General features: G+C 45.4%; 1 protein-coding gene across 1 annotated transcript in view; it reads left to right on the forward strand.

Annotated features, from left to right (window-relative positions):
- LOC307080749 (exostosin-1b-like) overlaps nt 1-15610 on the forward strand; it is a 49912-nt gene extending 34302 nt beyond the window's left edge. Inside the window, exons 4-12 of the mRNA XM_079743614.1 lie at nt 4495-4602; nt 5255-5374; nt 8728-8860; nt 9618-9736; nt 10404-10499; nt 10670-10759; nt 11155-11315; nt 11604-11775; nt 12675-15610. Of these exons, the coding sequence (XP_079599740.1) occupies nt 4495-4602; nt 5255-5374; nt 8728-8860; nt 9618-9736; nt 10404-10499; nt 10670-10759; nt 11155-11315; nt 11604-11775; nt 12675-12860 (1185 nt within the window). The 3' untranslated portion in view covers nt 12861-15610. The remainder of the gene's footprint in view (nt 1-4494; nt 4603-5254; nt 5375-8727; nt 8861-9617; nt 9737-10403; nt 10500-10669; nt 10760-11154; nt 11316-11603; nt 11776-12674) is intronic.
- The last annotated feature ends 1437 nt before the right edge of the window (nt 15611-17047 follow it).

Below are 17047 nucleotides of genomic sequence, written 5' to 3' on the forward strand. Positions count from 1 at the left end.
GGTTTTGTAGTTCTTTCGTATGTCTTGCCCTAGCCCTTCAACAAGGCTTCCCTGCCCTGTCACCTGGGCCCCTGCTCAGGTGCCACTTCATGTTTCTGAAGAGCCCCTTTTACCAGTGGTAGATGTTAACTTCACAATTAAACTATCGTTTTTGGTATGCAAGGCTCAATGGTCTTCTATTGATAATGCTAATGATATGCATAAATATATTTTCACTTTTTGGTAATTAATCATTTCTGTTGGTACAGAACATTGGTGTTCCAAAACAAATAAGGCTTGTTAAGTATATGCTCCAAAAGACAAAGGACCTCCTAGCTGGACATCGATCTCTAACCGTGTTACTGAAGGCCCAAAGCTTTCAATCATGCTTCCCAGATCTTCTTCTCCCTCCATGTTAACGACTTAATAGGGTTTTGGCTGGCAGGGTTCTCCTATAGCTCAGGGCAGAGAAGGAGTTCAATAAAGAATGTATACATGGGAAAATCAATTGACATTGGGCTGCAATGACCGGACAATAAGACCATTAATCTGTTTTGTTTGATGGAAGAAGTGATTCCCGGTTGACCCCCCCGCCCCCCAGGACTGTTGTAATTATGCAGCCAGTGTTAATACAGCTGCTGCTGACTCAGTGTCTTACCCCAGCTGGCTTCTTCTGACTCACACATACGCGCACGCACACAGTCAAACAGACAGATGCACAGGGACAGACACCTCCTCATCCCTCGGTTTGCTCATGGCTCCGTTTTCTCCCAGTCTTATCTTCGTACCTTCATCCTTGCTCCTCGTGTCTCCCTCCCTACCTTCCTCCCTCCCTCCCTCCCTCCCTCCCTGAGTACAAATCCCCACTCCTGCTCTGTATCTGCCGGCCTGATTTTCTCCCCTGTCCATCAGCTGTTGGCCCCCCCACACCCCTGCTTTCATTCTCTGCTCCACTCTGCGTCTCCCAGTTTTTTCCCACACTTCAACGGAGAAGAATAGGAATCGCTCAGACAGCCTCAGATCCAACAATGTCCCGTTTTAGAGGGAATAGTTTCACTGCGTTTGGAAGTTGGGCTGCAGTGTGTGTGTGCGTGTGTGTGTGTGTGTGTGTGGTGTGTGTGGCGTATTGTAGTTGTTGTTCTACCTGATTCACCCATATATGTTTAGTCGATGGATGATAGAGGGTTCATGACCAGGGCAACTGGTTTGCTATTTAGAAAGTCTGAAAACGGTTGATGGTGTTTTCCTTTTTGAGGTCATCAGCAAACTGCTACTCAACAGCCTTGCATGCTTGTTTTCACTTTCACCCAGCAGACTGTGTCACCTTTTTAAAGAGCAATTAACATTTAGTAGCACCCATTGCCACAGGGTGCATGTTTGCAAGGCGACATGGTGCAAAACCACACACGTGTACACACACACACACACACACACACACACACACACACACACACACACACACACACACACACACACACACACACACACACACACACACACACACACACACAATGCGTGGGCTGTAAGTATTTTGTTCACTGGAAACTGGAAACGGGGTCTTTAAATACTTGTTTGAATTCCTGCCCCTGGCCTGAGTAGGTGACAGGTGAATGCAGTGTACAACAGGGCTCTGTGCTTTTGGGCAAGCCACTTGTATCGCTTTCAGTTCACATTTACTGTATCCTTTCAATGGGTTGGGGTTCTGTTAAAGAGCCAGTGAACCAAAACGTACATTTCTTGTTTCTTTAATACAATATAATAATTGTGTATGCATATTTTTTGAACAACCGTGAACATGGTTATCTATGCCATTATGTCACTGTCACTAAAATAAGACCGTATTTTAAATAAAACGGCATTAAAGTCCTATGTTTTTGTGTTTCCAAAGCAGTACGTTAATTTTCCTCTTAAAATCGAATGTAGGTAACGGTCTTTTTGTGACGCCGTGGTATACTCATCGGCGTCATGATGAAGGGACGAGGGTGTTTGTAGTTGTAGTTTGTACTTGTTTAACGCACAGGTGTGGGTGAATGCGGATGTGAGCTCCTTCTGGAAAGCCGTTGATTTTTATGAACACATCCGAGATAGGGTTTGGCTAACCGGACAAATATCGTAAAACGCTTGTCACTACGGTGTGCCTGGATGCATGGAGCTCCGTCTGAGCTCCAGCTTATTTTGATCGGCTGAGTGAGGGTTGGCTTCGCGGTATAACGCCACGGTGTGTGGGGCATTTCATATATTACATGTCGCTCATTCACAACGACGGCACCAAAGAAAAATCACGAAGTCGCCGTAGGCTCGTAACGCGCCCCCTCCTTCCTAGAACTCTCCGACCCAAACACGGCATTTCTTTTAATCTCTGTGTTCAAATTCCAGCGGAAACCGTTGGGGTTCACTGGCTCGCTATGTGTGTCAAATACCGCATGGTTAACGTATTAAGTACCCTTTATCAAGCCAATATCTGGAGCCCATATTGGTGTAATTTCCATTCCATTACTGTTGGCCATTAACAGGCCTATAAAACCCGGAATTACACCTACTGAGTAACGGATGCAATTTGTTTTTCCCGAACGCTACATAAAAACGATCGGAATCTCTGGCTGGGTGATCGGATAAGGTCGCAGTAGCGTTGAGGCGCCGCGTGGATCAGTGTGATAAGGCATGGAGCTTATTAGGTTTTTGCATTCGTGCCAAATTTGGTTATTGTGTTGTGTTGCAATTTGTGTGCTGCACTGCATTAATCCAGACCGCGTGACTCAACCTAACTGCAGCAAAGTGCGTCAGCTAAACTCTGATCCAGGAAAGGGAAAAACTGGGAAAGTTGAGTTTACCAGTGCTGGACGAGTTTGCTTTCGCCGTTGGGCAGAGAGGGTGAGCGAAAGTGGGAAGTCGATGTCGTTATTTTAGTTTATCGGTCTTCTTCTGGATCCAAGTTGAACAGTCAGCAGTACGTTTGCTGGTTTCTGCTGGTCAAGTTGTTCCAGACGCATGAAGATGCTTCATCAATTTGAAGCATAAAATGAGGCCTCGTTCATCCTGATTTAAGCTCGTCTGCCATCGGCCTGACTACTGGAGACTACATACCGGCTGGTACCCCAACATTCACAGTCTCCTGCTCAACAATAAGACCATTTCATGTCTCATCTCCTTTGTGTGTGTTTGAAAACATGGGCCGGGTATAGAAATGATTGCTGTCTGGGAGCCGGCGTCCACGGAAGGAGGGATCAGGCTATGAGCAGAATGTGCCTGAGCTAGCGATACGGAGTGGATTAGACCATGACAGAACCACCATGGGGACTGTTTTGGTGGGCGGGCCCAGGCCAATCAGTTAATGGTACCCGGCTTAACAGATTACAGTGGACTTGCTGAATGGGGGGAAACTGCGACACGGGAACTGAATACTTGCATGCATACAGCCACCACATTGTTACACACGCTCGTGCACACGCACACACGCACAACCGCGCCCAAACACCTGATGTGTTTTCGCTGGAGGCGGGATCACGCGCTGGTTCGGTTCACTATGGCCTAATGAGTTCCCAAACTCATTTCGCCTGGCTGGTTCTCAGACTTTTATGAATCCTTGTTGACCGGGCAGAGTCATTGTCGCGGCTGATCAACCAACATGGTGCTTTGGAGGCAGCTGTGGCAGTGGATGGAAACGCATTAAAAGATCTGAACCTGTTGTTGTGGTCCTCCGATGGGAAACGGCCTTTCATACCTTCCGGCAATGCTGCTTGTATTTACTGCATTATTGAGGGCAACAGAGAGGGAGAGAGGGAGGGAGAGAGAGGGAGAGAGGAGAGAGTTGGGGGTGGGGGAGGGAAGAGACAGAAAAACCACCTCCAGGAAGTGTGACGGTCACTCCTTCACAATAAAATGCAAGAGATGGTGTTTACAATGGGAACAGATGGCGTCCTCATCAAACAGCGGCACGCCTCCGTGGTCGTATCACCGGCTGCAGGTGTCCTGGAACGGCACATTATGGGATGTTATTGATGATTCCGCACTTTATTGCTTAATAACCCCCGCTGCTAGGCCGGGCGCGCACGCACGTGTCGGCGGATTTGCGTCGAGCCGTAAAGAAACGCTCCCACTCTGATCAATGAGGGCTGCTGCACTCCAAATAGACCTATGCACTCCAAAAAGTACATTCGTTTGTGAGGCAATAAATTAAATAATGTGTAGATGAGTGTGTGTAGACAAGGACAATTAAAAAGACAACATTTGGAGGTTGATTGGTTCGGTCATCGAAGCTTCAGGGGAGTTCTCTTGGAAGTGGGCCAAAGGAAACACCGGCCCGTTAAATGACTAATCATGTACTGTATCCACACTCCACTTGTGATTGTTTCAACACCGCAATGCACTCAAAGTTGTTCATTCTACATCTCCTATGTGCTCCACCAGAAAACGTGAAGCAGGGCGACGCTTTCGTGCTCAACGCGGCTCCCGGCTAATGTGTGTGTGTGTGTGTGTGTGTGTGTGTGTGTGTGCGTGCTCTCTCTCCCCGTGCAGGCGGCGTGCGTCCCTGTGATGCTGAGCAACGGCTGGGAGCTGCCCTTCTCAGAGATCATCGACTGGAACACGGCGGCCGTGATCGGAGACGAGAGGCTGCTGCTGCAGGTACACAGAGGAAGACGCCCCGCTGCCTGTATTACTGTAATGATGTCGTTATTATATGAAATTGTATTTAATATTATAGACGTTGTTTTTTTATTTTTGCAAAAGTGAATTGTATCAGCTTCCCAGCATGTTAATCTCACTTACATATTTATAGATGGCTAGATAGTTAGATATATCTCTCGATGGTTTAGACAAGAGACACGTGAAAGCAGCACAATCGGAAAACCACACATGACATATACAGACAAATAACCATTAGGCGACTACATTCATAAACCTTTTTTTCATACTCAAGAAAACTCATAACTCCCAAGTCTGACCTCCTTAAGTATTCTCAATATCACATGTTAATCCTGAAGGACTAAATACACACTGCTCTCTGTTCCCACCCACGTTTGTCTGCCACGTTTAACATGACACATCGGAGAAAGCCTTCAACGTAAGCGCATCCTATGGCGAGTGCGTGAGCGCACCAGGTCTGAACACACTCCACGTCGAGAGCGGCCCTGCTGGAATGTTGGAAAGGGTCCAGGCAGACTCTGCCATGGGTCATGTCTCATTGCGTGCTCTTCCCAATGTGTTTTTCTCCCTTCTTTTCCTCCTGGTTCCTACTAACCGATGATCTCCCCCCCCCCCCCCCCCCCCCCCCCAGATCCCGTCCACAGTTCGCTCCATCCACCAGGATAAGATCCTCTCGCTCAGGCAGCAGACACAGCTCCTCTGGGAGGCGTACTTCAGCTCTGTGGAGAGGATAGTGCTCACCACGCTGGAGGTATGCGCGCACACACGCACAAACACACACAGAGACAGGTGCACGCATGCTCACGCCCACGCAGACACACACACACACGCGTGCAGACACAAACGCACACACTCGTGCAGACACACACACAGAAGCGCACACACCGTGTGCAGACACACAAACACACACACCGTGTGCAGACACACACGCATGCGCAGACAAATACACACACACACACGTGCAGGCGCGCACACGCGCAAGTAAGCACGCACACACGCACGCACCACCCTCATACAAAGAACTCGGATGCATGAAGCGACGGTGAGGTCGGTATGATATGCGCACACGTATAGAATCCACCCTGGCTTTAATACCAAAGCCCCTTTATGTGTCTTGGCTCACCATTATCCCGCTGCTTGTCAATGAGTGTGCGTTACAAGGGCGGCTTGTGTACGTGGCGCTGTTCCTCTAACCGCCAAGAGGCCACCACCGCGCCGGGTGAAAGCTGAGAAGGAGGGTGTTAAGTGGTGTACTCTACTGTAATAGCTTCCAGCCTGTCATATTTGTATTCTTCTTTCTCCGACTGTGGTTAGGCTATCAATCCCGCCGGCGGTTTGTTTCTGTCAAACTCTATTTTTCCTGTGTGTTCAACGCAGTGATTTGCGCTCTGGGATAGAGTTCCACAGGAAGGGGAGGGCAGGGGGGCGACTGGGTTTGGAAGATGGGAATGGTTGACGTTTCTGACGGTGGATTTCCACTTTATATAGGTTCATAAAATGTTAAATGTTGCATCGGAGAATGGGATGACTTCATTTTTAGGGGGCGCGCTTTACTTTGGGCTGGTCCACTGCCTGGTGAACAGTTCTTTTTTAAGTGTGTTGATATCACGAAACAGAAAGCAGCACTTTACTGGTGACTGCATGTATACATCCGCGTGGCGATGTTTGAACGTCAATTAAGTTACGCTTGCGCACAACAGAGTCACCAAAGGTGGATTGGTACTGGATTCGCAGTGATGGCAGAGTATCATAATTAACAGCCGCAACCGAATTCACACCCTGGTTTTTCATACCTTTCTTTCTTCACACATTTAATACGGGCGAGCAGAGGTTTACTCAGAGTTCGCTATTCCTGGAGAGCTTTCCGAAGCCTATTCTCTCTGAAGAGAAGTCAGGGCAGCAGGATGCCATAGAGGCTGTATGAGCATAAGGGGACAAGGGGAGGGGGTGGGAACGTTATACCCGAGGAGCTGCTCTTCGATCTGTTTACTCTATCAGTATTTGTGACCTTGTACGATGAGATAGGAGAGGGAGAGAGAGTTAAAGAGGCAGAGAGAATGCAGCCAGAGTAGCGATGGCTGCCCCATTTAGCAGGGATCTCTCTCTCTCTCTCTCTCTCTCTCTCTCTCTCTCTCTCTCTCTCTCTCTCTCTCTCTCTCTCTCTCTCTCTCTCTCTCTCTCTCTCTCTCTCTCTCTCTCTCTCTCTCTCTCTCTCTCTCTCTCTCTCTCTCTCTCTCTCTCTCTCTCTCTCTCTCTCTGTGTGTGTGCAATTTTTCAGTCTTCAAGTAAAGCAACACCTCAAGGCTCGCGCGGATCGGATTACGTCCCCTCATTATCCCTGGAATCAGTGCTCAGGGCTTGCATTACAATGGAAGCTTATCCCCTCCTCATAACTAGTTGGCCCCCGTGAGCATGCTCCATATATTTGAGATTTCCTTTTAGGACGTCCAGAGGAATAGAAGTGTAATATACAGTGTTCCCCTCCCTCTATGTATGCTATTGATTGTTGAGCAGGTCTGGGACTCTGCGGGCTAGTGGCTAGCACAGTGGGCTAGTGGCTAGCACAGCGGGCCATTGGCTAGCACAGTGGGCTAGTGGCTAGCACAGTGGGCTATTGGCTAGCACAGCGGGCCATTGGCTGTGGCGGTCGTAAACCTTCAATCTTATCAGGATTCATTTCAACATATGCCTCATCAAGGCTTTCATTGTCCGTTACACTAATGCAGAAATGTGTGTTGGTCATTTTGTTGAGGCACAATCTTTCTGTTTTGAAGGGATCGTTTTTGTGCTTTATTTTTAGTCCCAGTTTGTATGGGCTGCAATTTTGTACCATGTTTTTGTTGTTCTTACACTACATTGTACATAAATACAGCCGACAAACATGGCGATACAGGTTCCTTGACGATTAATGAATGGTGCATAGTGTCAGAGCTCGTTACCGTGGTGTCGTTACCTGAATACGGCCAGTGTGCCTCTGGTCTGAGAAAAGTGCACGGATAAACTACTTTTGAGGGAGGGGTTAGTGCAATAGGGTGTGTGTGTTATTTTAGTTTTATATACTTCTTGACCTGGATGACGTTGAAATAGGCCTGACAGGGGTCTTTTGCAGTAGCAGGAAACAACGTTTTTATTGTATTTGTGCGGCAATGATTGGAACAAAAATTTGCCATACATCAGACATGCATTTTGTCGCTTTGATTCGGTGCCAGATCTACTGGTGCATACAAACTCCCTTATGCACATTTATATTTTTAGCTTTTCAATTGGTGCTGTGCATTTGGAGGCTGAGAACAGGCACAAATGGACTCGTTTGTCATTGTCGACATCCCAAAGGGAAACCTTCAAATCAATTCTTTGTCCTCACAAAGTAGTTGTCCGCTGTATCATCGGCCAATGGGGTCTTTACCTTCTTCAGTTGCTTCCGTTGCCGTCCAGGAGCACATGTGAAGAAGCCGTGGGTCCTGTCCCATTGCCTCGGTCAGCAGAAACGCTGTGTTCCCTTAATCTGTACATCCGCGTTAAACTGCAGCAAGAGAATGCTGGAGGCACTGTACGTACCATCGGGGGTGTTCTGGGTGTTCGTTTTCTCTCCGTGGCTTCTTAACAATGAAGCTTTAGCCAAAGGTGCAACGGCATGCTCACCGCTTGCGCTGCATTCCCAACGCCTCTATATGCAAAAGTTAAAGACCAACGCAGATCCAACCACCATAATCGTCTGTCCTCGCTTCACTGCAACGACCATTACCGATACGATGCATCCAAATGGAGATTCTGCCGCTGAAGTGTATTTAGCGTGCTTGCGCCTGCCACAAATTCCAATCAAGGGACTGATTTACAGAACACAAAAAAGTTTGTTGTATTGTTTCCAATTGTGACAGGTGGGTTAATGAAAAATCCCTTTGGCAGAAAGGATTTGGACTAAATCATATGGCCGGTTGATTTAGTGCAGACAGGAGAGACTGTTGTTATGTTGTCCTTCAACATTGGAATCGGAGGTATTGGGACCAACCGAGCCATACCAAACGTTGTTCTGTTATTCGCATGACTCTGAGGTCCTCTGAGAAGCGCCTGAATGCATCTCTCCTCCTCCTGCCCTTCTCCCAGATCATCCAGGACCGGGTAATGCGGCAGAGCTCCAGGAGTAACCTCATGTGGAACAGCCTTCCTGGGGGCCTCTTTGCCCTGCCTCAGTACTCCACCTACCTGGGGGACTTCCCTTTCTACTACGCCGAGCTCGGTCAGTGCACTACAGACACACACAAACACGTAAACACACACACAGACAGACACACACACACCCAGACACACAGCTAAACATGATTAGAAGGGGTATGTATTCCAATCTTTTTGTGAAACCAGTGTGACGGCAGCAAATTCCCTGGCGCTGCCTTGTGAAGGAGATAATTTAAGTGTGTGTGTCTTGTAACATTTGCATAAAGTATTCAATAAGCAGGAATATCTTGTCTCAGAGAGCTGCACAGAAACTCGGAGCGTGTTTTTGTACAAATTAGTGCGCTCGGGTTAATTGGGACACCTTGCATGTTGTTGACATCGGGGCTGTTGACAAACACTGTTGTAGCCTCATTAATACGCCAACAGATGTACTCGATGCAAGCAAGCCGCTTGTGTCAACAACCAGACAGGTTGCTCGGGCTAAGGTATGATGTGTTTGAACCGATCCTCCGCATCGCTTAATGGCTTTAACTGAATAACCAAATAAGCTGCAACGCCTTGTGTGTTCATCACAGGCTCTTACAAAAAGATAATCGACGTTTGTAGGTAAAACTGCTGTGATGTAACCTCACAAACATGGGATGAAAACAGTCCTATCTTTTTTGTCTTGTTGCTGGGTTGCTGAAAAATTGGTTATTTGCCTATTACTTTTTCCCTTAAATAATTTATTAAAAGAAGCAATCATCAAAGTGAAATGGATTCAATCCTCATTACTATAAATGTTTTGTAACGAGGCAATTCTTTCCTGTGTGTGTTTGTAGGTATCAAACCATACCCCAAGTTCACAGCCATTATCCATGCCGTGACGCCACTCATCTCCCAGTCCCAACCAATCATCAAGCTCCTTGTGGCGGTCGCCAAATCCCAGTACTGTGCACAGGTAATCCCATAGCACTCCGGTAGAAGGAGGGTGTGTGTGTCTTTTTTAATATCCAAGGGGAAGTGATATGTGGTGGTTGAAGGCTTATTTTCTGACTGTGATCTCTCTGTTGTCGAGTTTCTTTTTGTGCCAAGATACTTTCGCACACTGCTGTTTGAGAAGTTTTGGGAAACTGCACGAGGAATCTAAATTGAGATCTCCTCGATTCAGGACTTTCATGATACATTGTCGCAGTCAGACACACATACACATACGCGCACACACACACATCCACACTCACAGTTACACACCCACCCCACCGCACAGCCTATTGCTGTCTCCGCTGCGTGTAGCTGTCGTTTATCTCTGGATTGTGAGTCAGGTTTGAAAATAGACCTGCTGCTGTCACAGGAGCATGCTGTTTGCATCCCCTTCACAGGAGAGGAAGAGTTGGATCGTTTTATCATCGATTTTAGATCTTCCAACTCTCGGCAACGTGCGCTATACTTGGAACCATTTAACCAGTCAAAAGTTTGGCTTCTTATCAGGGGAAATATCAGGGGTATCAGGGGTATATGGAGGGAGGACATCAAGCCTAATATATCTCCTTTTCTATTTTACTTTTTACTTGAATGAAATGTGTTTCACCTTCGTAGGGTTTCTTAGTCATACACGCTCTGTTCCGCAGGTGATAGTTCTGTGGAACTGTGACAAGCCGCTTCCTGCAAAGCACTGCTGGCCTACCACTGCTGTCCCTCTCCTCGTGATAGAGGGGGAAAATAAGGTGAAAGAATAACAATATAGATACCATGTCGCTTCTCTCAAGTGTTGCCCTGTGCCAGTGGCCCACAAGGCCAGGGTTTTGTTCCTCATGGGGGGGGGGGGGGGGGGTGATGATATTCCGATGTATGGCGTGTTGAGCCCTTGTGTCTGTGCACGGTCTGGACGTTACAGGTGATGAGCAGCAGGTTCCTTCCCTATGACACCATACCCACCGACGCAGTCCTCAGTTTGGACGAAGACACGGTGCTCTCCACCACGGAGGTGAGGCTAGTTGAGACGACTCGTCACCACATACCCCCCCACTGCCTCCAGATCCCCATTGTAAATCACGGGGTACGCCTTTGATAAATGGCACTCAAGGGAGGGTATTTATTCATAGTCACATATTATATTGGATTGGAGGAAAATGCTGGTGCTCCCTTCCACCCTCCACAGCTCCCCACCCGAACCCCAATTCATCTCAATTATCCTAAAAGTTTTTCTTTAAAAGTTTTCTGCTCGGTTCCCTGGGTCTGACGTCATTACCAGCTTTTCTTTTTTTAGTTACACTCTTTGCCGTTTGCCAAGGTGATTCCTTTCTAACCGCTATTCCCTCAGAATCAGATTATTGCCTCAACATTATATCCTCAATGTGCCGGTCCTTTCGGTCTGTCCAGGTGGACTTTGCGTTCACCGTGTGGCAAAGCTTTCCCGACCGACTCGTGGGCTACCCGGCCCGCAGCCACTTCTGGGACGGCAACAAGGAGCGCTGGGGCTACACCTCAAAGTGGACCAACGACTACTCCATGGTGCTCACTGGGGCCGCCATTTACCACAGGTACCCCCCCCAATCCTTGCACACAAGCCAAGCAATTAGTTTTTATTGTGAAATGTGCTGCCTTTCTGCCCAGGGGTGTTTTGCTTTGGTTTTAATGTATTCATTTCTTTGGCACAATCTTCCTACTTTTCTTAATTATTCTTTTCCATCCCATTTGATTCTGCCCAATTGTATTCCTCCAGACAACAAGTGTCTTCTGCACTTGTTGCCACGTTTTGTACAGTGGATCTCTAAACACACTCTTGACATTCTGCTCTCTCTCCCCCTATCCCCGACACGGCGCTCCAGATACTACCACTACTTGTACACGACGTACCTTCCCGACAGCCTCAAGAGCATGGTGGATCAGATGTCCAACTGTGAGGACATCCTGATGAACTTCCTGGTGTCGGCCGTCACCAAGCTGCCTCCCATCAAGGTCACCCAGAAGAAACAGTACAAGGAGACCATGATGGGACAGGTGAGGCAGGAGCGCTAACACCCTTGGCGGGAAACCGTCACGTTCTGCTGCAACAACCACATTTGCGGCCTACAACATCAATTGTTTCAGCAGAAACGGTAATTGACGTAATTGTTCTGAGTCGGTGCAATAGATAGCGATAATCCTCAACCAATTCGACTTTGGTCCAACTTCTGCGAAACGGAGTTGATGTTGCAGGCCGCAATAAAAGAAAAAAATCTTATGAAACGTTACTCCCCAGTTGAAAAATACTGAATTTGATCTCCAAGGCCTGCTACAGCCTATCAGACTTCCCTTTACACTCTTTTAATTAAAGCGTCTGCTCAATGACTAGACCGTTATAGTAATTACTGACTTCAGCCGTGTTCGTAGAGAGTATCTGCATGACTACTGATGCCTTCCCCTGACGTCTTTCAGACAAATTATGCACCCGCCAAAGCATTTGGTAGCAGAAGAGTATAGAAAACATCAGTTTTGTTAGACAAAATGGAAATGTCTTCCTTGCTGCTGGGGCCTTAATAAATAACTCATGAATAATCACAATGGACTCTAAAAGGTCAGAATAACCACCGATGCGTTATTCATTTCCTTTGTCCCATTCTTCATCACACGTCCTTTCAACTTCCCTCTCCCACACTCCATCCAATCTCTCTCTCTGACTTCAACACCAATTTCCTTCCCGACTCCTGTGTTCACCCCTCCACACCTCCATTTGCCAACTCCCTTCTCTTCTCCTCTCCCATCTGTCTCCCTTATCTCCTCTGTTCCTTTTTCTCCCCCTTTTCCCCTCTTTGCGTTCCATTTTTCCTCCCCTTCCCTTTTCCTTTATCGTTCTTCAATTCTCTCACTGTTCCTCTTTCTGTTCTCTCTCTCTCTCTCTGTCTCTCCCGCCAACTCAGACGTCCCGGGCCTCTCGCTGGGCCGACCCGGACCACTTCGCCCAGCGTCAGACCTGTATGAACAAGTTTGCCAGCTGGTTTGGCAGCATGCCCCTGGTGCACTCCCAGATGCGGCTGGACCCAGTCCTCTTCAAGGACCAGGTGTCCATACTGCGCAAGAAGTACAAGGACATCGAGCGGCTATAACCCCACCCAAGCCCACTCCACCCCTGGGTAGGGCCGTGGGGGTAAACGCTTGGAGATCCAGTGTTTTGGATGAAATTAGTGCGGAGGACGGTTGGATGGAATCTGTCGAGGCCCCCCATCTGGTTAATCCTACCCGCCTGCTCTCTCTCCTGTCGTCGTGTCCTGCGGGGGCGTAAGTTGGCATTGTGAACACTTTGAGGTCAGGGATGATGCTTGTTCAGACCAAGATGTTGTCCAGAAGGAGCATCTGAGCTAACCCTGCACGCCACTCCAGGCCCACATGTTGAGAGAGTCACAGACTACGAGACGATGGGCAGTTGGGCGTTTTACAGATAGTCCAGGTCACAATGTCTTCAAGAAAAGGTTGCGTGGATGGATTTTATGGATTTTCAAGAACAAGCTCTCAACACCTGCTAAGTAAATGCACAGACTCAAAGCAAATGCTTTTGGAGGCAGGATATCATTCATAGTAACGACCACAACGAAGAGGATAGGCTTATTTTGAAAGAGTGTAGTTATTTTTTTAATATGGTGAAAGAACGGCCGGTGTTATTCATTCTCTCTCTTGATCTTTCTCACTCTCTCTCAAACCCAATCCAGCATGGCGGGTGAAGGACAGACCCCTTCCCTGACCCCCTTAGCAACAGAAATTAATCATGATTAACAAAGAATTTTCACAGTGCCTCAATATAAATCGAATTTCATTGGGATTTGGGAGTCCCAAATAGTGGACTTGTGTAAATGAGCACCTTGATCTTGCTGCTTTTCGATGCTTTTTTTGTTCTTGTTTTTTGCTTTGTCCCCATTGTTGTTTTTTGCCCACTTTTCTTTCCCTAAGAGGAAATTGTTCAAACTCTAGATAGGCATTCAAAATAACACTAACTTTTCCGCTTTCCAATCAAAATGTCATTCATTCTCAACAGAATTGTCTCTTGTCTCACAAACACTAAATTAGTACATAATAAGCAGCAATCATATTCATCACTTTGATGAGCTCAAAGTAAGTACTTGATTATGTCAAGACGTTTGAGGGGTTCCACAGAAACATGCTATGAATTTGGTGGAAAATCTGTGAACGATGCCAGTTATTGCCCTACTTCTCACACAGACCCATGTTTAATAATTTAACCAAACTGCATCATGTCTTTCATCGTTTTAGTTCTTCATTATTTTTTTAAAGAAATGGCAGTTTGAGGTTTAATGTTATACGGCTTCATGAACAGCCTGAAGTGTTACTTGAATGTGTTTTTAACCTGAAGATAAACGGAGGATTGCTTAAAATGCCTTGTTGAGTGAATGTGAGTTGTTGAGGAGCAAACCAGTAATCAGTTTTCTAAACTCTCCTACTCTCAGACAGTGGCAAGACTCACACCGGCTTTATGGATGTTAGTCAAGCGGTGATGACTTCTCAACTGACTGATTGAACAAGCAGAAATGTTAATATGCAATGCTAAAAGTTTTCCTAATTATGCAAAAAGGCCTAGTCTGATCGTAAATTATCTTTCAAATTACAATTTTATTTGATTTTAATGTTTTGTAAATTTACTCACTATTGATGTATTAACATTCTAAACAGTTGCTCTCAGAGTTTGGTTCAAACAATTTCACCAAAGTAACAAATATATCCTGCAAATTCAATTCAATAAATTATTTGGGTACAATATTGTCCGGTACTGTTAATATGACACAAAGAATGTCAAATGGCTTGATAACATCTGAATATCACCATGGACTGCATCGCATCATAAATGTATGCCTGGTAATTTATTTTACGCAGAATCTAAGATTGAGCTCAGAGTAAAGGATTTTTCGTTTGTTTGTGTAGTCAACGTAGCTCAAGTCTATTCCTCCTGTGGTCTAGACATGTCATATCAAGTTGTTTATTTTTGTATTTTATTTTGACTTAACTGGAATGTGCTTCTATTTCTTTCCAACTTTTATTCTTTATTGAAGGGGTTGTTGTTCAATGAACTGCCAATTGATATTTTCGTAGGAAGCATCCAATGAATTTGTGGCCAAACATCACCACAGTTCTTCTAATTTGTCTTTTACTTTTTTTTCTGGCCCCATAACCTACCATCCACCCCTTAACTTGTGCCAATTGATCATTTCTAGGGAGTTATTTATGAAATCGAAAAATATTGTGTGAGTGAACAGGAAATTATTAATTGAAAGAAAATGTAGAGTGTATTGCGAGTTTGTATGGATGTGTGTGAAATTCCAGAAAACATCATGGTCACGTGAAACCAAATTGTTCTGTAGAAGTGATCCTGGTGCAATATGAGAAGGATACCAATTTAATTTTATCTCCACCCTATCTATCATTTCTATCTCATTTAGGATAGTGTTGGTATTATCAATGTGCCTTTAAAGGAAAGACACTTTTGAGTTCTCGGCTTTGTGTAAGAACAAGTCTGTTCTTTATTTTATTTTTATTTTTTCTTTCGTATCACTTTGAGTTGATGTCCAGTTACACATAACTGCACCCCTAGAAGTCATGTAACACTGGAATGCTATTAAGCTTTATCATTTACCACACATAAATGTGACTGACATTCCTGCATTCTCTGTTGTAGGAAACTTTTATAGGCATTGTAAGGCTCAAAAGCCCCCTCTGGTCTCCACAAGTATAGTAATATGAACGGTACCATTACACCCTTGTACGCTGTATCAGACATAATTTTATGGGGATTTTAACTTTGCCTGCTTCCTTCACTCTAACTACAGACCTAATTTTATAGATGGAAAGATAGAGGAAAAATCACTTTTTTAAACGGTTTTGATAAATAAAAACCAGATGAAATAAAACATTTGAAATAATCCACCTGTCTTTGTTCTTTCTGTTTTTACCCTTTAGTCAACCAACCACATTCTTAACATGTACAATGATAATCATTTATAAGCAACTAATCACTGTTTTCATAAATCTGATGGGAGTTATTAGAGAAACTAAGACCAACAAAGTGACCACAGTCGTAGTATCCATCCTTGGTTAGGACGGCCACCAATGACAATGCCAAGAGGGGAACATTTTAATTCAGGCAAATTAGTCTTATGTTTGATAGTCCGGTTCACACTATATCTCTTCAGTGTTATGTTCTTCTCAGGAAGCCTTTGCTTCTAAACTGCTTGCCATTTTTAGACTGACATATTCAACCACCTTCTTATTATGGAAATTAATTCAGCAATCGTGTCTGTATTTTACACGTGTTTCCACCCACCTCCCAAACGCAAGGCTTGTTATTGACCCTTCAAATATCAACCGCTGTGAACTTGAAGGAATGAGTCGGTTATCTGGCGATGGCATCTCTAGACGTCTCTCTGTCTACGCGCCTACAGCAGCTACACTGATGTCCAAACCCCTGACCCTGATTAGGAAACTCTGGTAAGAAGATCAAGAATCAATCACTGAATAGATGTAGTCCTAAAGGCATTGATCAGGCGTACTTGGTGTCTATAAATAAATCATATTTTGAAGACAGTATCACAAGTTGGCTGAATATGTAAATTCACATGATTTTAATCGCCTACAGCAGCACGAGGTTGGTTTGTGTTTTCCCCCAACCCCATTTAGTTCCCTAACTCATTGCACTGTTAACCAAAAACATGTTTGTAGCATGAGAAGAATCAAATTAATCGGAAACTCCAAACCTTTATTGTCATTGTGTAGGCCTGGACGTGCCTACAGCTGCTGCAGGGTGCAGCAATTTTATTTTCCACATCTGTTTGTAAATATGGATATAATGTTGCTCTTGGATAGCGTATAATAATAATAATAACCAGATGGTTATTATTTGTAACTTATGATGCTGGGCAAAGGCAAGATATCCAATCCCAGGCGAAACCATTGCAGGCGCTCTTAGTACTCAGTTATGAATTAGTTTGGGAGGATTCTCTGCGGCTGTCTATATCTACCCACGATGGCATCATGCGGCGATCTGTAATCTGGATCACATAAAATACATTAGGAGGGATGGGGGTTTGAACATATAGAGCTACTGCATGCCCATTCTTAACATTAATGATTTATCCTAGGCTATTTGATTTGGCTACACTACTCTGTGAAATCGAGTGAAATGGGATAGAGGCATGCATTGAGATGTTAAGTGTCTTTTTGGGATGGTTATTAGTAACGTCACTTCTTTATTTTATTTTCATTTTTAAACAGATGCTGTATATACATGCGA

Source organism: Pollachius pollachius (genome assembly GCF_949987615.1).
Source record: "Pollachius pollachius genome assembly, chromosome: 1".
Lineage (NCBI taxonomy): Eukaryota > Metazoa > Chordata > Actinopteri > Gadiformes > Gadidae > Pollachius > Pollachius pollachius.